The 26,991-nt window shown below is 52.7% G+C and overlaps 1 protein-coding gene across 2 annotated transcripts in view; it reads left to right on the top strand.

Moving 5' to 3' along the window:
* The window catches only part of Slc1a7 (solute carrier family 1 member 7), a 44,153-nt gene extending 17,276 nt beyond the window's left edge, over nt 1–26,877 (top strand). Inside the window, exons 3-11 of one of the 2 annotated variants that reach the window (XM_038333939.1) lie at nt 7,871–8,086; nt 17,318–17,360; nt 19,624–19,846; nt 22,344–22,443; nt 23,012–23,245; nt 24,401–24,595; nt 25,076–25,210; nt 25,586–25,688; nt 26,173–26,877. In XM_038333939.1, the coding sequence (XP_038189867.1) occupies nt 7,871–8,086; nt 17,318–17,360; nt 19,624–19,846; nt 22,344–22,443; nt 23,012–23,245; nt 24,401–24,595; nt 25,076–25,210; nt 25,586–25,688; nt 26,173–26,391 (1,468 nt within the window). In that variant the 3' untranslated portion in view covers nt 26,392–26,877. Of the gene's footprint in view, nt 1–7,870; nt 8,087–17,317; nt 17,361–19,623; nt 19,847–22,343; nt 22,444–23,011; nt 23,246–24,400; nt 24,596–25,075; nt 25,211–25,585; nt 25,700–26,155 lie in introns of both variants that reach the window. The other variant, XM_038333940.1, reaches the window with a different exon arrangement.
* Nucleotides 26,878–26,991: the final 114 nt, after the last annotated feature.

The raw sequence follows: 26,991 nt of genomic DNA, 5'->3' as shown, positions 1-26,991 counted from the left end.
CAGCACAAAAACTGGGGGTGGTTAGCTCAGCATCTGGATCCAGCCAGAGCCTCCAATTCTTCCCTTGTTTTTTTTTTCAAAGTCTTCTTCTCCCCTCCTCCAGTTTCTCAAACTAGGCATCATTCAAGGAAGCCGAAGCCATGTGTTTGTGATTCACCGATCCTGAGCATGGCAGTGTTTTGTCAGCTCTGCCTCAGAGTGAAGTCGTGTGTGTGTGTGGTTGTGTGGGAGCTTCTTGTGGGTCTGTAGCGAGCGTGGGTGCATTTGTATGCCCACGTATGGATCATTTCTCTCCCTGTTTCTTGTAAGAATTTTCAACGGATATTTCTCAGAATCAGGAAATCATGTTTGGTCAGGAGTCTCCCCGCCCATTCTCCCCCTCGCTGAGGCACTCTACTTTGGCAGGCTACTACACACACCCACGTTCTGACTCCTTGGAGATGGGCCTGGGCCAAGCAGTCTTGAAGTCTGGATTGGGAGCCAGAATGCAGAGCAGTTTCCCTGGGCTCTGTGGAACAGACTGCAGGCCTGAGGTGGCCACAGCCTCCAAGTATCAAAGTTGGTATGGCCTGAACTTCTGGACTCAGCTCTGAAGTCAAGTTAGCCTTTCTGGGAAGGGACCTGCTGTTCCTTCAGTGGAAGTTGGGAGCCTTTCTCGGCCCTCCTGTCTTGTTAGCTGAGCTTCTTGCTGATCAAAAGAGGAAATGGCCCAGCTAGGGTCTGTGGTACCTTGAGCCTAGAGATTCAGAAAGACTTCATCCGTCTCAGATGCCCTGGTCTTGCTGTTTCCACTTTCACTTCCTGCTGACCTTCCCAGGATCTCTTGGGCAGCCACCTCTGGGAAGGTGGATCCAGCTCCACCGTGGGCTACCAACTGCTTTTGATCTCTCTCGGTCACAGTGGTGACCCAGAGATCTGTGTCGTTACCCTGCTGGTCTTACTACCTACTAAACAAGGTCCTTGAGGATCACAAGCCCTCATTCATTTCCGAGACCCCAGGTACTCAGAGCAAGTGCCCACCGTGGTTGGTGTGGTAACACACATACAGGGCTGGGGAGGTAGGTGGTTTCAAAAGAGTTCCCGTCATCCTCTGGCAGAAACTCTCTGTGTCCAGCAGAGCCTCATTCAGACAGGCCCAACCTGAGCCTGGGGACAGACACCATGACTCCAACTGGAGGAATGTTAGGAGACACGCTTCTGAGTGCACAGGGCCTTCCCTTCTCTTGGGAGTGGTCTTTGTAGACACAGCCTGATTCTGGTCCACCTGGCAGGTGTGTCACTCTAAGAAGTCAGTACGCATGGTGGAGATTGTGCCCTCCTATGCTTGGCCTTTTGTGCCGCGTAAGAGAGACAGCTCTACAGGAGCCCACCTGGGAATCAGGTCTGGTCTGTGTGGCTGCAAAAAGCAGCTGTGTCCAAAGGTGATCCTCTCCTCTGAAGGTAGATTTCATCCTGGCTCTGGGAAAAGTACTTCCTAAAGGACAAACCAGTCCATGTGGCTGCTGCCCCGGAGTGGTGTAAGCAGAGGCTCTCTGGGAGTCTCTGCACTTTGGAGGGAGTGCTGGGACCAGATGGCCCATATTTTAGTGAACTGGCATCAAGGCATCCTGCCTCCAGTCCTAGATGGAGTTGCCTGGGGGAGAAGGGGTGTGGCAGAGCCATCTGGGAAGTGGAACCAGGCGCTAACGTGGCACTTGCTGTCAGACTGTGCCTGTCATCTGCTGGGGGCGTGGTCAGAAAGACGGATGGGAGACCCCCTCACTCATGGCCTGCACCCCTTCACACACACACACACACACACACACACACACACACCTCCTTGCCTGCAGGGTAGACTGCCTCTAGTCTGAGAAGTCAGCTAAGGTCAGAGCCCAGGACTTGGCTCAGGGACCCAGGTTCATTCCTGTTCCTCAGGTCTGCGGGTAGCAGTAGTTGTGCCTGGATGTTTGCTGGACCCCTGAGCACCCAGTGTGATTTCAGGAAGTTGCTTGCAGTGTCCCAGAGAGGTTCACTGCAGGGCAGGACGGCTCTGACGGAAGTTGCTACAGGCATTGAGTTGAGGATCTATAGCTCCATCTCAGCCCCAGAATCCCAGTCTGCTGACCTCCAGGCTCTGGGGTTCTTGCTTCCACTAGAGCGTTTGTCTCTTTTACTGCCTGTCAACCCCAGTTGCTGTCTGAGGGACACAGCACCCTCCCTGTCCCTTTCCCAGTCTGTGGCAGCCTCGATCCCTCAGGCTAATGGTCCCAAGTCCCAGGTACTCATCAGGGTACCAGCAAGCAAATTGCCAACATCCCCTTCCCCGTGCCACTACGGCAGCTCAGCTCTCTTCCCAGCCACCTCAGTGTTCCCGCTGTCCGGTGCTCCGAGCCAAATGCAGCCCAGGACTTGTCTGTGATGGGTTTCATCACGTCAGATTTGGCCCGTGATTCTAGCTTGCTGGGGTCCTTCATCCAACACATCAGCTATTCCTTCCAGCTTGTTGTCGTCTGCAAATCCAATTCACATGCTGTCGGCAGCCTTGGCCAAGCCATTGATAAAAATGACTAGAGAGGATAGGGTTGAAAGTAGAGCCCTGAAGACCCTGTCTGCTTTCTGCAACTGTTGTTCAACTCCATATGGTTGCCGACACCCTCTCTGGTCCCTGCAGTTCTAGTGCCAAGAGCCTCTACGTCCAAAACACACAGTGCCGGGGAACTCGCCTCAGCCTGGCTAGGGAGCCAGAGTTAGCTCAGCTGACCAGTTCTCAGGGAACCTGCATGGGATACTCAGAGTCACCAGAACCCCAAGCCATCCTTACAGTCTGGTCCAGAGCATCCCCACATTTAACATCTCACGTCAGCAAACCGACACTCGGGTCTAGCCAGGCCCTGGGCTCTGTGGACCTAGAAGCAAGCCAGACTGAGGCCTACGCTGGTAGGGATCCAGAAAGCCCGGTGCTTGTTAAATAGTTTATGCTGGTATCAAACTCTCTGTCCTCCTGCCTCGACCCCACGTGCAAAGATTATAGACCTAGTCCATTTCCCTCACTTTCTGCTCCTCCACTGCCACCCTGTGCTAGACTCAGGGTCTGGTCTTAGGGAACTGGGGTGAGCATACTGTCACAGTGTCCTTCAACAAACTGAGAGGCACAGGGTACGTCGTAGAGAAGATGGCTGAGGTGGCCACTGTCGAGGAAGGGCTCCAGAGGACACGATGTCTGGGATGACCTTGTTACCATGGAGATGAAGCAGGGAGTGGTGGAGAGGAGGGGGCTGGAGCAGGCGAGGAGACAGGAAGGCCAGCCCCAAATGGCCTCTTCTTCGATGGGCAGGGCACTCACCCCCTAAGGTCAGGCACTCTACAGTGAGGTGCTCAGTTATCTGGTCGGCACTGGGGTTCACAGTGCCAACCTAGACGTTGATGTGGAAGCCAGGTAAGGTGCTTAGGTGGCCCTCTTATTCATCAGGAGCCTGGCAGTCAAGGCCTTCCTTCCCCCACTCCTGCAGATTGAAACGGGCTGGGAGTCAGGCCAGCTCCCTACCATCTCGATAAGCTAATGTTTGTAATCACTTCAATCTCTTGATCCCCAATCCCTGGGCACTAGGGAGTGAACCAGATGGCCTGAGAGGGAGATGTGGGCCTCTGGGCTCCCACCCTCCTGGGGACCTTTTACTGACCTTAGGTACTCCTACAAGCAGCCAGCTAAGCTTGGACCGGGACAGACAACACAGCTATTGTCCCCACCCTAAGTCAGGAGGAATAGCTGAGGTCATCTCTATGGGATCTACTATTCCATCTGTAAGCCTTGGTCTAGCAGCCCAGCAGCTGGTCATCTAGGCTCTATTTGGTTACTTCCTTAGTTGGTAGGCTCACGACCACAAATCTATAGCTATAACTATGAACAAGTAAGAACTCTGAGAGCTGAGCTGAGACAGGATCACATGAGCTGGTCACATGACAGTCATTATCTTCCCTAACTGGGCCTGAGACCGGGACCTGACCCATTACCAAGAACACTGGAGAGAGGGGTCAGGAATCCCTATTCCAGTCCTGAGTCTAGAACTTACTTCTTGAGTAGCCTGGCCTCTCTCCAGCCTGAGCTCCATTGTCCTTATGTGCAGCTGCCCCAGACTGCCCAACATGACAACCCCTAGCCTAGCAAGCACCTGAAATGCAGCTAGTGCATAAATACTGATTCATCCACTAATTTTAATTAAAATGTAAAACTGAGCAGCATAAAAAATTTCACATGGATTATGTGTGGCAGTGGGTTGGATATCCTGGGTTAATGTATTATTAAATAGATTCCATAGTTCCTTTTAATTTTTTTTAAATTTGAGATAGAGCTTCACTATGTGGCCTGGGCTGACTATGCCTCTCTGAACTTTTCTAAATTAACTAAGGGGCTAAGGGGCACAGGCCTATAATTCTAGTCCTTGGAAGGTTGAGAAAGGGGATTGCGGAGTTTAAGGCCAGTCTCTCAAAATTAAAAAAAAAAAAGATAACTATTAGCAAATCTAAATGACGAATGGGTCCAACCTGGGAACTCCTCAGGGTGCCACTGACTTACAAGGCTGTTGAGCCTTGGAATGAGGCAGACAGTCAAGTCTTTGGGGAGCTGAAAAGCACCTGGCACATGGCAGCTTCCATGGCTGTCAGGCAGAAAGCCTGGGGCTGTGCCTTCAACCACACAAGACGTGCTTGTTCTGGACATAAGAGAGAACATGGAGAAACAGGAAAAAAACCGCCAGTGGCCCCTCCCCCTCTCTTTATTCAGCTACACATGCACGAGCATCCGTCCGTAAGGCTTAACACTCTCCCAAGTACCAATATGCCCTAACTTGTCAGTTCTCAGAAAAAAACAGCAGCAACAACAACAACAAAACATTTTAGCAGGGTGGCTCCAAAGCAGAGGTTCTCAACCTGTGGGTCACAACCCCTTTGGACCAAAAAAACCTTTTCACAGATTTTTACTGATAGCTTTCGTATGAGATATTTATATTATGATTCATAACAATAACAAAATCACACTTAAGAAGATGCAATGAAAATAATTTTATGGTTGGGGTCAGTGCAGCTTGAGGAACTGGATTAAAGGGTCAGCATCAGGAAGATTGAGAACCACTGTCCTAAACTCTCTGCTAAAGGAACTCACCAGCAGGAGGAACCCCAAATACCAAATGGTAGACATTTCCACCCCATTCCGGTGCCCACCTGTTTAAGGAGTGCCGCCGCTCTCACCCAGGGTCTGTGTTCTCCTGGCACTCTCCTGCCAGTCTTGGTGGTCACTGCCAGCCTGGGGAGCTGCCTGCTCTCTTGGCTCTCATCCCCTCTTTTCAGACAAAGGTGCTCTCTGGGGTGGGGCCACAGTGCCCTCAAGCTCCGACTACATTTGCATTTCCCCTCTGCCTCCCACAGCTAGGTGTCCAAGTTGGTACCACCTCACTGGGCCCCTTCCTCAGGAGCCTTGGTCCTAAGGAGATCTGATTCTCATCTTGGTCCTAAGGAGATCTGATTCTCATCATGCCCCATCCACAATCCTTCGAGCTATAAGTCTGGGCTGCGAGTCAGAGAGGGGTCTGTTTCTCGAGACGCCCTGGGCTCCCTGAAGCTAAATCTCCTTTCCACTTCACCGCTCACTAGCATAGTCTTTCCAGGGATAGGTCTGACCCTGATGATGGCTGCCCAGCACAGCCAGACACAAACATCTTTTCATCTTGAGGTCCAAAATGTTGCCTCTGCCCATTTTGGTGGCTTCAGGGGATTCACAGCTTATCTCGGAATCTTCAATACTGAGAATCTTTCGTTCTGGCCTCTGTCTCCCTAGGCAGAAACTGTTAAGACACAGTACCTGGGAAGCAATGGTTGCTCCCTCTCCTCAGCACCCCTTGGTGCCTCCCAGTCCCATTGACTCACCATTCAAAGCCACCTACAATCTGTTTTTTCTGTCCTGTTACCACATCTCACATGGACCCCGAGCTACCTCCCTGAGCAGCCCAGTGTCCCCACACTTTAAAATCTCCTGTTGCCTCCTGCCATCCACTCCTGTTGGCCCCATCTCTAAATCCTCCCCATCTTAGAAGAAATGGCTCCAATGCTGCCGCCTCCAGGAAGCCCTTCCCTACTATCTTAGCTGGCACTCTCCCCCCTAATAGAAATCACCCTCCATTGCCACCTTCCTTACTGTGTAGATCTGTGTTTCTGTGTGTCCTGGTATTCTTGAAAGCCATTTCCTGGCTTCTAACTAAATCAGACAGGCCCACAGCTGGCCTGAGGTCTGGTCCAGTAGGACACTAGTGTGGGTGAATTGGGGCCGTTCATCTCTCAGGGTCTGGCTTCCCTACGGCCCGCAGCAGGTGGGCTTCACCACAGTTCTGCTGGGGGAAGGCAGAGGTAATCTTCCTTGGATAATGGTCCCAGAGCCTCGTTTCCTCTGCTGACAATCCCATTACTGGCCTTTGCGATTTATGCCTGAGACCAACCCTAAGCCCATCACTAGCATATGGCGTCCTGGCAGAGGAGGAGAAACGAGATTGTGCACCACTTCCTTCTTTCCTTCCTTCCTTCCTTCCTTCCTTCCTTCCTTCCTTCCTTCCTTCCTTCCTTCCTTTCTGCCTCCTTCCTTCCCTCCTTCCCTCCTTCCCTCCCTCCCTCCCTCCGTCCCCCCCCCCTCCCTTCTTCCTCCCTCCCTCCCTGCCTGCCTGCCTGTCATAGAGCCATACTCTGGGCCTACCCCGGGTTTGCTCATGTGCCTTGTGTCCCCAGCCTATCCTGTCAGGGGCACCTTATAACAACTCAAAGAAATAGGGTAGGAACAGAAGAAAGCACGGGGACCAGGAGAGGAGGCTAGGCATCATGAGAGGCCTCCAGAAGGAGGGACCTTTGCCCTGGGCTTACTGGGAGGGACAGTCCATGCCCACAGCCAAGCAGAGCTACCCAGGTCTCAGGGATAGGTCCTGTTCTACAGGGTGGGCGCTAGCTGCTGCTGGCTATCAGGTTGACCTGGAGGAGAACGTGAGGAATAGGAAGGATTATCTGCTCTTGTTTACATGATTAAAACCAGACAAATACTTCCTTTATCTGAAAGAACGAAAGGGCTTTAGAGGAAAATCCTTTTGGCAGTGAAACAAAGTGCAGACATTTCCATAATTAATCTCTCAACTCCCTCCCCCAAAGCAGAGACACCCCCAGCACTGGCCAGGCAAGGCAGTGGTCTGGATCAGGTGCACTCTGGAGGATACGCCTCTGTGTCCTCATGTGGAGAGGGGGATCTGGGACCCCTCGATGGAAGGAAGACTGGCTGGTTAGCAGTTGCTTGGCCGGCCTGCAGGCTAGGTCCCTGTCTCTCCCTCACTCATTAGCTCCTTCAGGAAGTCTGTAGTGGCCACCCACTCCTGTCAGCCGGTGCTATGAGCATGGGGACCCACAGAGAAGTCAGACACGTCCCTTTCGTGGGTATTCAGTCTTGAGATTGCATTAGTCAGGTAAGTACATCGTGACAACCAGCTAATGAGAGAAGAGGCTGAGGGAGCCCCAGGACAGGCCCCCACCATTGGCCGTGTGAAAGGACTTCACTGTAGAAGTGACATGGTGTGGTCCTGTCTCGTGAGGAGTCAGGCAAGTAAAAGGGGTTTCTGTGAGGCGTCATGCAGAGGGAACAGCATGCATAAGGATCTAGAGGTGTCATGGACTGGACTGGAGACCCAGGCTTCAGAGAGAGCGAACAGAGCAAGGGAGGTTAGGAGCCTCGTGACCGGAAGACCCAGAGGGAGACTTCCTGAAGCACATGATGGCACAGGGCTCAGCGGAGAGGGACCCCAGTGAGCACAGCAGAGTCTATGGTCAAAGTCTTGTGCCTCTCACGAACCTGACCCACCTTACCTTCCAGCTTGATGTCCGGCCTTGCCTCCCTGGATGCCAAGACCTCCAGCCGCTTGGGCATCCTCACTGTGGCATACTACCTGTGGACCACCTTTCTGGCTGTCGTCGTGGGCATCATCATGGTCTCCATTATCCACCCTGGCGGTGCGGCGCAGAAGGAGATGACCGAGCAGAGCGGGAAGCCAGTCATGAGCTCAGCCGATGCCCTGCTGGACCTTGTCCGGTAACGCTCCGTCCATATGCTCTTGGAATCCCCAAGCCTGGCACAGGTCCCCTGAGTGGCCTCCAGAGGGTACACAGAGTATGGGACTCAGGTCAGCTCTTTATTATATGTGGCAACATGGAGTAGGATGAGCCTTGTGACCCTCAAGTACACGGGCATCAGTGGTGAACACTCTCTGTCCCCCGCCCTCGGGCTGCCTGCTAGGCTCTGCTCTGCCACCTCCATGGGGTTGGGGGCAGGTGAGGGAACACCAGGCTGAGAAGGGCTGTGAGCTGACTGATCCCACAGCTGTTGTGGCCACCCAGCCTGCAAGGCAGGAGGCCAGTAGTTATGATCCCTCCTTTCCTCTATTGGCCCCTTTGCCCTAAATGAGAAAACAAGACCCAAAGAAGCCGTGTGGCTTTCCCAGTCTATCTAGCTGGGAGGTGAGGCACGGACTCCATCCAGGCTGCCTGGCACTCAGGACGGTGCCTTTGTGGAGCCACTTCAGCTCCATGGACCTGAGCCTGCTCCCTGCCTGTCAATTACCCTCCTGGCCCTCGCCATTGCCAGCCCTTGGGCCAAGGCCTGGATCAGGAGGCTCAGTCTCCACCCTGCCCTACTCTAGAAGTGTCGCTCTCTCAGGAGAGAGAGAGAGACCATGGCGTGCAGGCCCACTTTTAAAGGCCACAGGAAGCAAGTTTGACTTATTTCTACAGTGGTGATGATCCAGCCCAGGGTCTTCTGCACGCTGCGCAAATGCTCTGCAGTTGAACACAGCCCCTGCCCAGATCATAACTTTCAAACACAGGAGTGGCATAATTCAATGTAGAAGACTCCCCTGGCCACCAGAGAGGCTACAGACCAGAGTCGAGCAGGGCAGGAAAGGAAGGCGGGACTGGGATGGCACAGGATGATGGTCATTGGGTGGGACTGGGAAGACTAGCATGGTTAGCAGGAGCATCAGCAGGAGTCAGGAGCATGAGAGAGAGTAAGGGTGGGTGAGGAGGGTGCTGCTGGCTGTGGCCCAAGCACCTGGGTGGATAACGTGGTAACCAAGCCAGAGGAAGGTTCTGGAGCAGGCTCAAACCTGCCACAGGAGAATCTGAATCTCCTGCGTAGATCCAAGCTGAAGATGGAGAATTCGAAGTTAAGGAAAAGCAAGTGGCCCTGAGGATGGAGGGCATAGCTCAGAACATAGGCGTGTGTCAGTGCTGGGCAGGCCCTGCACACACATCACACTGGAAATGGCCCATGTCTTAGGGTTTTATTGCTGTGAAGAGACACCATGACCACAGCAACTCTTATACAGTTAACTCGGGCTGGCTTCCAGTTTCAGAGGTTTAGTCAAGTTATCGTAGTGGGAAGCATGGTAGCGTGCAGACAGACGTGACGCTGGCAAGGTAACAGAGTTTTAGATCTGACGGGACAGAGAGCAGAAAGAGAGAGTGACACAGGGCCTAGTTTAAGCTTCTAAAACCTCAGAGTTCACCCCCAGGGACACACTTCCTCCAATTAGGCCACACCTACTCCAACAAGGTCACACGTCCTAATCCTTTCAAATAATGCCACTCCCTATGAACCTATGGGGGCCATTTTCATTCAAACTACCGCAGCCTGGCCAGCTCGACTGGCTGACTTGCTGCATGGGTTTAAGACATAAGTCCTGGCCTATCTAATACCAAAACCCCAGATTCATCAATCCAGTGCTCTCCTTATGGATCTGGTTCTGGTTTGGGAAACTGCAATGGGAAGTTTCTGACTTGTCTGCCCTGCCTACTACACTCTAACAGGAGGGTACACAGGAGCCCACTTTCCTGGGCATGAGTGGACTGCTGTAGACATTTTTCTTTCCACTATGTTCACAGGTTCTAGCCCTCCTAGCATTGGGCTCCCTACTAAAATAATCCTTGTTTCATCTGAGCACACTTACAATGCTCTCTTCACTCAAGATCTCTGCTCAACCCCTAAGCCTTGTTACCCTCTTGGTTAGGGTCCTTTCTGTAAGAGCCACGGCTGACCCATGGAAAGTATATTTATCTTTGCTGGAAGTGCAAGCCTTTCCCAGGGCCTTTGGAGATGAGTCAGGCACAAGTCTCTCCATTCCTCAAATCCTGGGGGACACAGCCGGGTCTCTGAGTGTTTCTCATGGATCAGTGCTAGAGAAGAAGATTCTTTCCTCCCCATGGGACCCAGTGAGAGAGCATCTCTCGCTCTCTGTAGGAATGCTGATCCTGTGTGTCAGTCAGTTGCAGCTGTGTAACAAACACCCTGCACAGATGGGCTTGAAATGTCAAACTGGTGTCTGCATTCAGATGGAAGGGTCTGCAGATTCAGACTGAGCCCAGTCAGGGTCTGCAGGAGGTTAGTGGCCTGGATAACAGGGGCCTGGGATGGTTTGACAAAGACAGTTCTATAGGCTGCTTCATTGTCCTTGCTTCAAGGCCAGCCCTGTTTTCTCAGAATGATGACATTCCTCACTGTGAGGAGAAGCTGGCCTGGGCATTTTCTCACCATGAAAGTTGAAGAGCTGGAAGTGAAGCATGAAGCTCTTGTAAGCCAGGTGATAAGACATCCCACACCATGGCTTTGAACGTCCCAAGACACCAGTCATTTCCACTTTTGGTTCAACGGGTAAACCTCTAGTGTGAACTCCTGGCTCTAACACACACTTTTCTACCACATCTCCAAGCTAACACGTCTGAGAAAAGGCCTCAGCCCCACCCACCTTCCTCTGTCCCGCCCACCTCCCTCCACACCTCACACCACCCGCTCTCCCAACCCCTTATCCCTCCACACCACCCGCTCTCCCCTCCCACATCCACTCCTCTGAATGCTGTCAGCTCTCCCTTCAGACCCAGGCTCAGACGGTGCCTCTCAGTGCCATGCTTGTCATTCTCACCACCACCTTCCATTTGAGTGTCCAGTGTGCTCCCCTGCTTTCTCTCTGCTCCAATCTGATGACTTCTCAGCACAGCAGCTCAGTAAGCCATGCCTCGGTGTCCGTGGCTGGCTTACAAGCTGTTCCCGCGCTCTCCGTGGTCTCTGTGGCGTACAGCTGTCACAAGGCCTCCATCCCTCTCGATAGTCTCACTCTCCTGACTTTAGCCACACCAGCCTCAACCAACCTTGTCCCATCCTGCGTGTCCTGTCTTCCTGCTGTCCCCTCCTCTCTGCCTGGCCTTTTCTGGCAAGTGAGCATGACTCTGTTCTGCACATCGCTGAGATCTCTGCTCTGGGCCAACTCCCTGCTGTGATGGTCTTTTTTATCTTCCCTTGGCTGAGTCTTTCTGCCAGGGCCCTCTCACTACAATTACATCCTCAGATTTCTTTATTTCTCCCTGTCTCCCTCCCGGCCCCTGGTGGTGGCAGTTTGTCACAGGCCCATCCTGGAGCCTAGAAAAGCATGTAGTTCATAGCCGATGCCTCATGTACAAGGTTGTCATACCGACCGAGCACTTGGGGTCTAAGTCTCCAGAGGAGCCTCTGCCATTCAGGAGAAGCTTGTGCCCACGAGCCCAGAGGACTTGGTCCTTGGCAACTCTGTGGGCTGCCTGGGGCTGACAGGGACAGGAGGAGACGTGGGAGAGCAGGTGTCCTGGAGACCAAGGAAAGCGGGATTTTGAGAAGCCTCCTTCTAAGCGCTGTTGTTTCTAGGATTATGCTCCTGTGATCCATCATTCCTCAGACCCTATGATTCAAGACAGCTTTTCCACAGGGTGGCAAGAGCAGCTGATGTGTGGGGAGCCCAGCCCTCCCCACTCGCCTTCCCCTGCTGAGAACTGCCAGGCTCTGGGTCCACACATGTGTTAGAGTCAGATGTTCCAGCGTTCGTCTGCTTCTGGTGGCTTCTCCCATGGTGAAGTCAATCCTTCTGCCCTGAGGCTCTGGAGAGCTGTGTGGCTGGGTACCACTGACACCACATTGCTATGGGATAGGGTGGGGGTTTGCAGGGAAGGGGACACGCTTCCTGAGTGCTGAACCACCACCTTCCATATGTGAGGTCTTACCTCCCTTTCCTGCCCACCAGAAGCCACCGTGACCTTGAGTAGGTGGGTCTCTTTCCAGGGCCCCCTCTGCTCTATAACTGCACACACAAGGCCCACAGCCAGCAGGCACAAGCTTCTGGGGATGAGTAATGGGACGACAATGGAAGAGCTCAACCTCAAATACTGTGAATGCCAGGTCTGGGTTGGCTTTCAGACCTCAAGCATGGAATGTGGGGCCTGGGGTGGAGCTCAGTGGCAGGATACAGGTATCTAGGTTTAATGAGGTTCTAGGTTTAATCCCTACCACCAGAAATAAGAACTGGAGAAGTTGGAAAGGGTGAACTGGAGCAGAGAGGGTAGCCAGGAGGCACAGGATGTCCGGGGAGGCAGCCCACCTTCAAGTCTCAGGGTGAAACACTGTGCCCAGAACTGGAGGAACAAATATGAGTGCCCCCAGCAGGACCAACCACCATCCCCAAAAGTCAAAGGAGGAAGGCACATAGACACTGTTCTCTGAAGCTCTGGGAGGAAATGAAGGGCCCATTAGCATCTGCTAAATGCTGCTGTCAGAAGGAGAACACGTGTGACCAGGATGGAGACCCTGGGGACCTGGGGACACAAGTGACAACGTGAAAAGTCAGAAAGACAAAAGACTAGTCACACAGGGACACAGCCCTGGGGCTCGCCGCTAAGAAGGCGAAGATGTGTGCTCGTGTCTCAGAGATGATTTCAGATCATTGTGGACCATGTCCCTGGCTGACCTGCCAAGTCATTAATTCATTTCCCAGGGTTCCAAGTCAGTGCCCTGCCATCGGCTCCCAGTGCGGCCTCGGGATGTCTGAGCAAAGTGCTAATCAGAGCTGGCTGGTCCTTTTTCCACCTTATTAAAACACCACAGAGATTAAGTAATAACTTGGCTCCATTTGGAGCTCCCCGTTAGCATCCCGAAGGCTGAATGAACCTCACAGGGACTGCTCTTGAAAAGGAGCAATTCCCACCTTCAGGCCTTGGTGGGGGTCTAGGTTGGGAGTGTGTTTGGGAACTTACGACCAGCAGATTGGATGGCAGCCTCAGCATGGAGCCCAGGCCAGCTGCTGGGAGTTGCAGGTATGGTAGTTCATACCCTCAGCCACATTCTGTCTATGCTTTAGGTAGCTGCTACCAGGCACAGGCCTCATGGGATAAAGAAGGGGTTTTTCTGAAAGAGTTCAAAACCAACAGAAAATGGGCTTTTCCCCAATTAACAGTTAAAAGTACTTTTTTGTTTTTGTTTTGGTGGTGGCGGTGGTGGTAATGGTGGTGGTTTTTTGTTGTTTCTACTGTTGTTTGTTTTGTTTTCTGAGACAGGGTTTCTCTGTGTAGACTTGGCTGTCCTGGAACTCACTCTGTAGACCAGGCTGGCCTCTAATTCGTAGAGATCTACCTGCCTCTGCCGCCCAATTGCTGAGATTAAAGGCGTGCACCGCCACCACCCAAAAGTACAGGTCTTAACTGAGTCTGTCAGTTGACCAAGATGAGTCTGTATCTCAGCTGAGACCTGCACTGGCTGCTTGTTAAGAGAGACCCAAGGCCCCGGAGGCTTCGCTGAGGGAAAGCTTTTTCTTAGAAGTGGGCTGTTCCTTATCCCCAGGATCTCAACTTGGCCGCCTGTGTACTTGGTTGTGTTTAGCTCCTGGATCTCATCATCAGTGTGTCTCATGGTCCAAGAAGGCGGTTCAAGCTCCAGCTGTTTCATCTGTATTCCTGGAAGACTGAAGAAAATTGGAGGAAAGAACACAAGGGTTCTAGACCAGTGGTTCTCAACCTGTGGGTCCCTATTCCTTTGGCAAACCTCTATCTCTAAAAATATTTTATTACGATGCATGAGAGTAGCAAAATGACAGTTAACGAAGTAGCAATGAAATAATTTTATGGTTTGGAGATCACCACAACATGAGGAACTGTATTAGAGGGGGTCACAGCATTTGGAAGGTTGAGAACCCCTGTCCTAGACTAAAGCCATTCTTTAGGGATGGGGTTTAGTGACTTCCTCTCTAGGATGGGAATTGGGGTTTGACGGACAAGCCCTGTGGGTCTGTCACCATAACAGGCCTAGTAAGCAAGGAAAGGAGAACACCACGGGTGGCAGCTAGCCTGCTCTGTCATGGCTCCCCCTTGCAAAGTGACCTCAAGCTAAAAGAAGTCTCGAAGAAATGTACGCACCTGGCTTTTTAGTTCTTCCTGGGCTAGAGTCTTTAATTTTTTTTTAATGATTTATTTAACTTTATGTTCATTAAGTCTGACCACTTTCTAAGTTCCTTGAGCCTCCTGGGGCTCTTGACCGAGATTTTCACACTGTTTGACAATCAGTGCAATCTGATGGCAGACATTAGCTTCCAACTCAAAGGGATCCCAACCTCTGACCTCTGCTTCTCCCCTCCCTGGTGACAAAACTGAGACCCCTAGGGGACAGGTGAATAATGGCAGGTCACAGAAGGCTCCCCGCCAGCCTCTGCCTGTGTAGCTCCTCCCCAGCCTCCTCTGGCCAGATGTGTCCTCGAAGCCTGCATCTTAGCAGGAGTACAAACACTGCTGCTGCTTCTGGCCACAGCTGCTGGGGAGGAGGCTTAGGAAACGAAGCACACTCATGTCCACGTGCACAGCTTCACTCACGTGTGAACTGAATCTGCAAAGAGGAGAATTGCCAAGCAAGTGAGCGAGGGCGAGCCAGGCAGACAGTGCAGGGTGGTGGTGGTGGTGGGGGGGGAGGTATCACAGCCCATTCCGGGAAACCTGAACAAGAGGCTGTTAGCATCTTCTTCCTAGAAGGGGCCTGGAGTGCAGAGGTGGGAGTGTCTTGCTAAATCACTTAGAGAAAGGTCTCTGCAGGGGACACCTGAAGGCACCCACCTCCCTTACCTCCCCAGTGTGTGTGTGCACTGTTATTTTACAAAACTTTTTAAAAAATGTTTTTGGCGATTTGCGTATCTTCCTTTGTGAAGTGAATTGCTGGGTATATCTTCCTGTCTGCATCTATTGAAGCCTTGCTGTCTTGTGACCCTTTTGTTGAAGCAGCAAATATTTTCAGAGTGCCTACTATGTGTTGGGCTCTCTTCCAGAGACAAAGCAGAAAAAAGAACAAATGCCCTGCCCTCTGGGGATCTGAGATCTCATGAGGGGACAGCTGGTGAAGATGAAGACAGTGGGATTGTTGAAAACATTTTAAATTCCAGATGACAACTTTGGCCATTGAGATGCCCCAGCTTAGCTATCATTTATTTTATAATTTCATTTGCATTGTAACCTTAGAAGGCATCTTGTTTATTCCCCGGATTGTCATTTTGGTATAATTTTAGGTTTTCAGAGGGTAGCAAAGAAAAGAAATCCTACCTACCCTTCCCAGTGACCCAGACATTAGCATCTTCTGTAAACTAAGGAGTGGAACTGGGCCACCTTGATCTACACTAGACCTGGTCTGTTCGGTCTTTTGGGCAGGGGTTCAGGCAGCCCAGACGGGATTTGAACTCGTTAGATACCTGAGGGTGCGTGAACTCCTGATCTTCCTGCTTCACCACTGCAGTGCTTGGGCTGCAGGCTTGAGCCGCCACTCCAGTTTGGATATCACTAATTTTTCCATTAATGCCCTTTTCTGTTTTTGGATCCAAGCCAGGATGGCAGAGTGTACTGAGGAATTTCTTCTTTTCAATGAATAAAATCAGTTGAGCTGTCCACTTAGTTCTTAATGGGTCCTTCCATGTTCAGGAGGTTATAAAATCTTAACCTATTGTCCTCTAGATTTTTACTGTTTCATTTGGGAAAAATATGTCTTGAAGTCAAGTGGAATTTGTTTTGGTGGAAGATGTTGAATAACAGAGTGAACAACTTTTCAGAGTGGCTGGTCAGCTATTCATTTCTAATAGTGAATCCTTTAACTCCTCACTGGCTTATGAAACAGCTTTCCCAAATATGAAGTACTTGTTGGGCCGGACACAGTAGCATACATCTGTAATCTGAGCGCTTGGGAGGATGGCAGGTTTGGGGGCAGCCTGTGGTACATGGTGAGACCAAGTCTATAGTTGGATAGGTAAATAGGTAGGTAGATAGATAGATAGATAGATAGATAGATAGATAGATAGATAGATAGATGGATGATAGATAAGCTGACAAGCTAGCTCATCAGGTGCTTGCCACACAAGCCTGACAACCTGTTTGATTCCTAAAACCCACATAAAGGTGAAAGGAGAGAACTGACCCCTAAAAGCTGTTCTCTGATCTTCACACATGCCATAATACTCACCTGTGCGCGTGTGCACACACACACACACACACAAACAACAATGCCAAAATAACAACAGAAATGAGATGCTTAGCCATTGAGGTTCTATGGTGTGGGTTGCCATACTGTTGTGTGTGGTGCACCAATTGACAACAATTATACTTGTCTAGTATATTTTCATATCTGGAAGGACAAGAGCCCCTCTGCCTTCAGCCTTAAAATAAATATTAATAAGACATAGTCAGCTCTCTGATGTGAGTTTTGTGCCCATGGAGTCAACCAACTGCCGGTCAAGGCTTTTAGGGAGCACAGTGCACGTGCACGGACCGTGCTGTTTCGTTGTCCCATCCAGGGAGCACAGCAGCTCCTCCCACCACACTCCTGGGCTCCAGGCATGCAGTGTCCAGAGATGATTGACAGCCCGGCAGGATGTGCATGTGCACGGGCCATTCACATTCTGTGCTGCCTTAATGTCTCCTAACACACCATCCTCAAACTGGGGCCCCGGGGAGGCTCTCGGGTCAATCTCTGAACCAAGGAGGGGTGGCCATGATGGGTTCACTTGTGTGTCCAGTCTGAGTCAGGCCCACGCACATACCAAGGCCATCGAAGATGAGGGGAAGGCAGGTAGTCGACACGCGTCTTTAGTCCCAGCACTTGGGAGGCTGAGACAGGTGGATCTTTATGAGTTTGAGGCCAGCCTGGTCTACATAGTGAGATCCAGGCCAGCCACATAGTGAGATCCTGTCTCAAAAAAACAAACAAAAGGGTAGAGGGGACGAATGGAGACTTGCCTGTCAGATGTCGTCTCATAGGAGGATGAACATCTATGAGTTTCCAACACACGGGACTGCCCAGGAGCCAGACACTTAGCGAGGGAGAATGTGCAGATTTGCCCAGCAGTTAAGCAGCCAGGGACGCAGGGATGCCAGGGCGGGTTCTGACCCCCAGGGGCCTCCTTTCCTGGCACTGGAAATCCTAACTTGCTGCCCTCTTTTCTCTTCCCAGGAACATGTTCCCAGCCAACCTGGTAGAGGCCACATTCAAACAGGTAAGCAGAGCCTGGCTATGGAGGGAAGGAACAGGAGGGGAAGAGAGGCCGGGCTATCTGGGCCTGGTTGGAAGTGACAGGCTGGCAGCCTTCCTGCCTTACACAGGTGGATGCCAGGAGGAGGGGATATGGGTAGGATCCATATCTTAACCCGGCCCTCGTCCTGGGTTCCAGTCACTTGTAAAAACTCTGTGTGGCAGAAGAGAGACTTGGCTGAGCATCTGACTCAGCACATTGGGGTTTGTATTCGCTCTCCCAATCATCCTTACAAGTATCCACACTAAGGTAAGGCCAGCCCATTCTCTGGATGGAAAAACTGAGGCTCAGAAGTAGACCACTGCTTGAGATTATACCACTAGTCGGGAACAAGAGAGTGGGTGAATTCAGGCCAGGCTGACTTCTAAACCCGCTTTCTCTCTAAAAACAATCTCTCTATAAGAATAATAACATTCCCTGTTGGGAATTAGGAAAACATTAAAATATATCAAACAGGCCTGGGGAATGTGGATCAGTAGTTGGTAGAGTGTTTATCCTAGCATGTCCAAAGCCCTGAGTTCGAGTCCCAACACTGCATAACCAAGGTTTGATAATATACTTGTAATCCTTGGAACTCGGAGAAGTTGGGGCAGCCTAAGCAATATGAGACTCTGTCTAAAAAAATAATAAAGAAAAAATATACAAAGCCCACTGTTAAGTAAAAAATAATAAGAAAGAGGCATCTCTGCTGGCGCAAGAAATCCAATTAGGTCAAATCAAACCAAATCAAAATGCCCATCGTTTTATTAAGAATGATGCTCTCAGGTGGCTGAGCGCATGGTGGGGAGACGGGAAAGCAGGGAGCCTATGCAGACCAGGAAACCATGTGTTTCTCCCTGGGAGCCCACTTAAATACCATGTGGGAGTATACATGCTGAGAGTCGGAGTCCAGAGCAATGAAACTTCCGGGCCAGGGGTGCTGAGATGGATACCAGGAGCTGGGGGCTGCGCTCCCAACTTAACACCCACCTTCCGTTAGCACGTGAAAATCGCCTCTAGGTCCGAGATCTAGAAACAGTGGACGCAGATGGCTTTGCTTCTCTAGATGATGTTTAAATTGACATTAGGATTCTCAGGCATTCAGTTTGCATCTTGCATCCCCCGCCCCGCTCCCACCATGTCATGAGCCTCCTCAGGTAGATCTCCCTTGTTTAGTGTCTGTCCTCTCCACATCACGCAGGGTGTTCCCAAGCATTTGGCCCCCACTCCGGCTCCTTTCCCGATCTCTACCCCTCTCCTGTCTGCCAAGTGCCAGATGCAACCCAGCTAGTGCTTTCACAAATCCTTCGCCCCGCCAACGCTGAGTGTTGGTCTGGGGACACAAAGCAGGCGGCTAAGGGCCTGGAAGGGGACCCTAAATGAAGCTGTGACATCTTAATAGTCATCCGTGAACACAGTCACCATGATACGGGGCCCTGAAAGCTAGGCGGGGCATTCTGCCCTAGTGGTGGTGAATTATCAGAGGTTACGGTTGTGTGTTACTCTATTTTATAATCTTTTCCTTTTGGCAAACTACTCATCTTTCCAGACCCAAGTCAAATACCGCCCATTTGTTAATCGCTCTCTTCCCCAAGGCCCTGAGCTGATAAGAGTCTGGTTCAGTTCCGTTTGTGCTGACGTTGGTAGCAGTAAACCTCACGTGGGCTTTCCATATGCCAGGAACTGCTTCGTCCAACGAAGGAGATGCAATTGTGGTCCCCTTTTATAGGTGAGGGGCATGAAGCCAGGCACTTTTGGTTCATATATTTCCTGAATTGATTCGTCTCCTTCCCCAAGAAGCCCTATAGTCTTGATGATGTGCTGTCTGAAGGGACAGCCGTCCCCTTGTTTGGGCTCCTAGAATCTGAGGAATGAGGGAGTGAATCCTAGGAATGTCCTGCTGAGCAGAGGAGGACTTTGGGTCTCATCAACTAGGCCCAGGGTCTAGGAGCTTTCTCTGAGAATGTTCTGGATCTTTCGAATGGACAGCAGGGCTTCAGGCTGTGTTTGTGAAGCGGGAAGACGGGTGACAAAGCTGGCGGAGGAGGAGGTAGATGGGTGGAGGGCATCAGGTGACACAGAGCTGGAGGGAGCTGCAGTCAGTGTATCACTGCATCCCAGCTCACCAGGCTCTCCCTCGACAGTCCATTGATGCCCACATAACACGAGGCCATACAAATGTGCCTTCAGGATGTTTCCTGTAAAGACATGGTGCTGACTCCCTCCTGTTTGGCATGCTCCCCTACAGTACCGCACCAAGACTACTCCTGTTATCAAGTCTCCAAAGGGGACTTCAGGGGAGGCCCCGCCTCAGCGGATCCTCATCTACGGGGTCCAGGAAGACAATGGCTCCCGCGTGCAGAACTTCGCCCTGGATCTGACTCCCCCGCCTGAGATTGTCTATAAGTCAGAGCCGGGCACCAGCGATGGCATGAATGTGCTAGGCATTGTCATCTTCTCGGCCACCATGGGTATGTATGTGTTGTGACCGCTCCCGGGAGTGCCCCTTCAACCTTCCAGCTCCCTCTTTCCTGCTCTACCTAAGTGGTTCTAAGCCCTTCCTCTAGCTGAGAATTCCCGCCCTGGGGTTGATCTGCCCACAAAGGTGTCTGCCTCCTTGCCTCTCCCCAGACCTCAGGCCCCTCCCAGCAGCCTGTCCCTGAACCTTTTACTGAAGTCAGGAGGTGGTAGCAGCTGAGAATGGGCGCTGTTTAAGACTTACATCTCACCTGCGGGCTTTTCTGCAGCTGCCTCTCTCTCCAGAACCATTTGGTGATTTCTTGGGGCTCATAGGAACCTCCCTGAGCACACATTTCCATTTGCAAGTACTTTCTGGGTCTCCAAAGGCCCTCCAACCACAGTGATTTTATTTACTTAAGCCACTAAGGGCATGGCTTGGGGGTCCTTCAAAGGCATGCACCTTTTTTGGGGGTGTGTGGGGGGGGGTAGTTTTATATTCTTAGGTTTGCTTGTATTTTGTTTTTGAACTTTTTTTCGAAATTTTCATACTTGCATACAATGAATATAATTTGAGGGTTTGGGGGGACTGGGAGGGTGGAAGTAATGTCTCATGCAACCTGGGAAGGCTTCAAACTCACTTTGTAGCTGAGGATGGCCTTGAATTCCTGACCTCGTGCCTCCGTCTGCCAAGTGGGATAGTAAGTGTAAGCCTACCCAGCCTACATTCTCTCTCCTAAAGAGCCCCCTAAATTGTATAGCTTCAGATTTCATGATCTTCTGCCAGACATGCTGTCCACCACCACCATTTCCCCACACGGGACCCCTTTCTTGGGAAATCTCCAGCCCTGGACGGCTGGAGATTTATTCAGCATCAACGCGGTGTGGCTGGCTCCTGTTTCCCTGATTTTTTCACAGGATTTCATGTTCACATAGCAAACTCGGTGTCCTGCTGTGGAGACATCCGGGCCATGTGCTATCTGACCTCAGGAACATTCCCGACCCAGCTTCTGCCAGCCTGCCTCTGACCCCCCACCCACCTCCCTGCTACCGTTACTACCACCTGGGAGTCATCTGGATCCTGCAACATTTGCCTAGAGTTCCCTGCATCTGTGCTCTTGTCCCCTCTGGTATATCGTTGGGATAAAGAAGCCTGTCCTATTATTCTGCAGGCTGCACTCGGACAGAAGCTAAACGGTGCATTAGAGGCTGCAGAACTCAGAGGTGGCATCCCAGGCCATTCCGTCTCCCTGCAGTCCTGTGGCCCAGGCCTCTACTCTCCTTAGCCCACTACTCCTGTCCTTTCTCCCTGCCACCTCTCTCATCCTCATCAAGGTCTTCCTGACCCCAGACTCAGTCAGGTTTCTCTGCTCGGGATGCTCCGCAGTGAACATCTGAGCCTGTTGCATTAGTCACTGTTTGTGTGGTGTCGCACTGAAGCCGGGCTAGGTGGCTCAACATCACCTGCCTGGCGTACAGTCTGTTTGCCTGAGCCCTCCATGGTGCCTAGCAAGGACAGGGCTCAGCGAAACCTGCTAAAGAGATGCTCGGACGATGACTGGGTGTGTAGGCAATGACAGACAGCAAAGCTCCGGTTGCTTTGGCCAAAATACCAGGCACATAAAAGGCTAAAGGCCTGAGACTGGCACTGGACCCTGTGCTCTCTTCCCCTCCAGCCACAGCCTCTCTGAGGGACAACAGATGAAGGATACCTGGTAGCAGAGCAAAGGAAATGTCTGAGACTGTCTCGGTGTTCCCTGGGCAGTGTAACTGGGTATTGCCGTGACTTCGTGCTTGTGTGCTCAGTCAGCACTAGCCCATCATAGTGTGCCCACTCCTACGAGCACACTTAGTGTGCCCTCACCTTTGTCCATCCGTGTCACTATGCACAGCTACCCTAATCAAGACTGCAGTACTTCACCCTGTGTCCTTTCTGTTCTTTCCTGGTATGGGGACATGGCTGCTACTCAGGCCACCTTGCCCAAGGGGTGACTCATTGTCACACCTGTGTCCTATGTACACACTAGATCTAAATTAGCCCAGAGTTTCATCTGGAGACATCCCAGGGAAGGTGAAGAGGGCCAGAAATAGCCAGAAGGCAGACCGAGCTGGAGAGCATGAGCTCGCTCCTTTGCCAGGATGTCACAGGCCAGATGAGTAGGCCTGGCCCGGGATCACCCCTAGCCCTGGCTTCTCCTGCTTACACAGACAGGGCCTTCCATTGCCTCTTCCCCACAAGGGGACAGAGCCCTTCTCTGGAGTCCCACATGCCAAGGTTCCCTCCTGGGCAAGTCACCGAGCTGCTGGGTAGCATAAAGCACTTTGGGGGGACAGTCTCAGAGTGTGGAGCTCCTCGGAATGGTGACGTGGTGGTGTCACAGGGCTGACCCCAAGGAGCAGTCTCCCCATGTGTTCTTGTCAAGAGAACTCGTGTCTATCTGTCCCTGCTTTGCTATCAGCACAGCTGCACCATGACCCAGTACACCTGTGACTCTCTGTGTGATCCTGCAGGCATCATGCTGGGTCGCATGGGTGACAGCGGGACGCCCCTGGTCAGCTTCTGCCAGTGCCTCAATGAGTCTGTCATGAAGATTGTGGCCGTTGCAGGATGGTGAGTTTCCCCCAGGGAGGGTCCGCAGGGAAGGACCTTTCACTAACCCATGCTCAGTGTTCTCTGAGGAGCTCAACCTCCTGCACAGGAGGGTCAGCCTGGGCCCGGTGAGCTAGCTGGGTGTGCAGGGTCCCCAGTACACCCAAGCCTAGTCTTCTGCCCTCTTGGCCTCAGTTGCCCCATGTTGTGGAGTCTGTTTAGCTCAGTTTTTGGAGAGAGCACACAGCGGAAGTGAGAACCGCTAACCATGCTAGTTAAGAGTCCTGACCTAAGGAGCCTTCTAGTCAGAGGTGCACGCAGAGGACTGTTCATGATTACCTAGATGTGGCCTTGCTGGGCTAAAGTGGGATTTGAAGTCCCCAGAGGCATGGGTGGAGCTAGCAAAGAGGGGCCAGGTCAGTTAGGGTTGGGGCATCTGAGGGGAACTAGCAATGCCACAGGCCTGCCTCTCAGCTGGGCACCCCAGTTACAGACTCACTCGGTTCTTGGTAGCCATGAGGGGCTTGAGATTAAATCACATGGTGGCAGGTGGGGTGGCCTGTCACCCGCGGCCACTCTGCCACCCCAGGTACTTCCCCTTTGGCATTGTCTTCCTGATCGCGGGAAAGATCCTGGAGATGGATGACCCCAAGGCCGTGGGGAAGAAGCTGGGCTTCTATGCCTTGACCGTGGTATGCGGGCTGGTGGTCCATGGCCTCCTCATCCTGCCCCTGCTCTACTTCCTCATCACCAGGAAGAACCCCATCGTCTTCATCCGCGGGGTCCTCCAGGCTCTGCTGATCGCCTTGGCCACCTCCTCCAGGTAGCCCCGGATGAAGAGCCAAAAGGGTTGGGATGGGCCGAACAGAACTCGCTCTCTGTCTGTCTGTCCGGCCACCATTCATCTACAGCCACAGAACCACAGGATGGGTCCCAGGGGTGGGAACAGTGCTGCGGTGATATCACCATATGGGGACTTAGTGCTCGAGGCTCTGCCTACTCCACAGCCCATGTCTCCTGTCAGGGCAGGGCCTCCCCAACACCACAGGGCCTCTGTCTGTCTACTCTCTATGGGATGTCCAGGCTGGAGAATCTGTTTCAACCTCAGCAATGTCTCTGGACAGCCAAGGCTGAAGTCATGGTTCTATGAAGCACGCCAGTGTGGTGGTGGGCTGTCACTTAGCCTCCTCAGGCCCGAGTGTCCCCACACCTGGACTGGAATAATCTGTACCTGTACAGGATTGCTTCAGAGGCTGGGATAATCCCCGGGGTGAGAAGGCCAGTAGGACCAGTGAACCTGAGCCTGGCCTTGGGGACGACTTACCACAGCTGAGCACAGAGGACCTGTGAGAGTCAGAGGAGGGAGGAGGGGCGTGCCGATGAGGACGTGATATTCTCCTGAGACCAAGTGTACAAGCCCGATGTGGAAGGAGTTGTGGGACCCAAGCCCATCTTTCTAGGTCGAAGGTCTACTGCTCCTTACAGCCCTCACCTTTCTTGCCTGTGCCCCAGTCTCTCAGACAGTGCCAAGTTCCAACCCTGTCAGAGGCAGCCCCACCCCTGCAGTAGAAGCCCTTGCTCAGCAATTTGACCCCACCCCACCCCAGTGTTTCTCTAAGCCCTGCAGGGCTTGAGCTTGCAGTCACCCTGTGGCCTGAGAGTGCTGTATAACAGAAACCAAGGTGCCCCGGTTACAGGCCTTGCTGAGGCCCCATGGGGGGCTGAACTCAAGGCCCAGGCACGGGTACAGCCTCCGTGGGGTACCACTACAGACACACTTGGTATCCCTCCCCAGGGAAGATGAAGGAAAGGACCACCCAAAGCCTAGAACACAGTGGTGCTCTTCCTGGGGTCACTCCTAGCAGCTCAAGCTGACCGACATGTATGCCCCACATTTCTGTCAGGGCATCAGTGAGCTGACCCTCCTGTAGTGACCTGGAGGAGGGTGGTGGGCAGACACCTGGCCCTCTGCCCATAGCTCAGCCACACTGCCCATCACCTTCAAGTGCCTCCTGGAGAACAACCACATCGACCGGCGCATAGCTCGCTTCGTGCTGCCTGTGGGCGCCACCATCAACATGGACGGCACTGCGCTCTATGAGGCTGTGGCTGCCATCTTTATTGCCCAGGTCAACAATTACGAGCTCGACTTTGGCCAGATCATCACTATCAGGTGTGTACTAATGCCACACGCCAGAGGGCCCCTGGGTCAGCAAGGACAGGCAGGACTGGCGCTAGGGGTAAGCCTGATCCCTAGGACCAGGATGAGCAGAGGCAAGAGTCAGGCCTGAGAGGACCAGAGAGGCTAGTGTCAAATGTGAGCTGCTGTCATGGGGCAAAGCCCGAGGCGGCCTCCTTGCAGGCCAGTCCCAGCACCCAGTTCTGACCCAGGCCCAGGGCGAGGCTGAGGTGGAGCTGTGCTAGTAGACCATCAGAATTGGAGTGCCTTTGTCCCACAGCACAGTTCCCCAGCTTATTCCCATTCCCCCAAGAACAGGGACGAGAACCCATGGGCCGGAGGCTGTGAGCAGGCACATGTTTCTCTGGGAACCCCTGACGTGCTATTCATGACAGTCCCCATCCCTTGGCCGGCCCTGAGGCCCTAGCATTCTGGTCTAGGAGCCAGGGCTGCCACACCCTTCTCCCTCTGCAGCATCACAGCCACTGCAGCCAGCATCGGGGCGGCTGGCATCCCCCAGGCAGGGCTCGTCACCATGGTCATTGTGCTCACCTCTGTGGGACTACCCACTGACGACATCAACCTCATCATCGCCGTGGACTGGGCCCTGTGAGTGCTTTGTTCCGTCCCTACCCTTGCTGAGATTGGAAGGAAGGGGACTGGGGATGCCCCAATAATCCACACCAGCTCAGTTGTGTGGCATAGGGTCCCAGAGTTCAAAAGTCAAGACAGAGTCCCCTTAAATTCCCTAAAGAAGTTCTAGATAGATCCCAAGTCTGGCCTCTCTACACAGGGCCTGTGTTCAGGAAGGGGCCTCCTCAGCTGCTTAGGCACCACTGAGGGGGGTCGGCTGCTTCCCTGTCTGCAGTCACTGCCTGAGCTTCTGAGCCATGGCCTCACTTTCCAGTCGAGCGTGGCCCTCCACCACTTCCTTGTTGAGGTCGTTGAGGTTGTTGCGGCTTACCCCCCACCTTGGCTTGCCAGGGACCGCTTCCGTACCATGATTAATGTGCTGGGTGACGCGCTGGCGGCGGGGATCATGGCCCACATCTGCCGGAAGGATTTTGCTCAGAACACGGGCACTGAGGTGAGAGCAGCGTGCCCCCAGGATGCCTCTAACAGATGGAGTCAGGTGGGAATACAGGTTTCATGGCGGACCTGACAGAGTACCCAGATCTAGCCAGTGAAGTGGGAAAAACACCACACATCTTCCCTCTGAGAAACCCAATCCCTCATGCAGGATGCTGTGAGGCTGCTGGGAACTGTCTGGTATTCAGGGTTGCTGGTGTGCGCAGTTGGCTGTACCCACTTCCCTGGAAGGATGCTGAAGTTCGGGCAGAGGGGCTAGTGTTCCCCAACTGGATTCTGGGAGGCAAGTCCTTTATCTACCAAAATGGGAGGCAGGAGGCAAGGCAGCTTGCAAACTGGTACCCAGAGAAGCCCGAGCCCTGCCAAGGCTACCCAGCGTGTTTATAGGAAAATCCCTTTCAGTGGCTCCCAGTCCCTGAGACTGCTCAGCACTATCTACCCTCGGTCCCTCCTCGTGCTAACAAGGCTCATTTCCTCTCCAGAAACTGTTACCCTGCGAGACCAAGCCAGTGACACTGCAGGAGATCGTGGCGGCCCAGCAGAACGGCTGTGTGAAGAGCGTGGCCGAAGCCTCGGAGCTAACCCTCGGCCCCATGTGCCCCCACCACATCCCAGTGCAGGTAGAGCAGGATGAGGAATTGGCTACGGCCAGCCTAGACCACTGCACCATTGAGATCAGTGAGCTGGAGACCAATGTGTGAGCTCCCCGGGCTGCAGAGCCAGCCAGACCCTGGGGTCTGGGCTAAGGCGCTGAACTCAAACTACACCTGAGAAACTGGCAAAGCCCAGCTCAAGTTCCACCCTGACAGGCTAGTCAGCCATTGATGAGAAATTGTCTCAGAAAAGAGACAATAGCATGCAGGAGCCCCAGCTAGCAGCTACAGGCTCATGTGGCCCAAGACCTAGCTTTGACAGTTTCTACTGCATGAGCTCACAAAAGCATGTGGCAGGGAGGGGTCTTTGCCTCTACCTCATGGAGGAACAGTTTTGGGGTCTGAGAGCTACAACCACTCACTGAAAGCAACATCAGGGCCAGGATGTTAACTCAAGTCTTTGGAGCCTCGGTTACTCCCATCTAGTGGACAAGGCAGCCTGCAAGGACCAGCAAAAGAGGCTCTGCCCTCTCCAGCGTCCCCACAGCCACCACTGTGTGCAGCTCATGGAGATACAACAACAGCGTCCCTGTTTCTGCCCCAGGTCAACTGCTGCTCCACCCGACAGCATGTGGTTTTAACACAATACTCCCAACAAGGGCCGGCCCATCCCAGGGCTGAGACCTGATGCCTTCCATAAGCCACTGC

Source organism: Arvicola amphibius, chromosome 6, assembly GCF_903992535.2.
Source record: "Arvicola amphibius chromosome 6, mArvAmp1.2, whole genome shotgun sequence".
NCBI lineage: Eukaryota > Metazoa > Chordata > Mammalia > Rodentia > Cricetidae > Arvicola > Arvicola amphibius.
The sequence above is the reverse complement of the archived record's forward strand: the minus strand, read 5'-3'. Positions and strand labels throughout refer to the sequence as shown.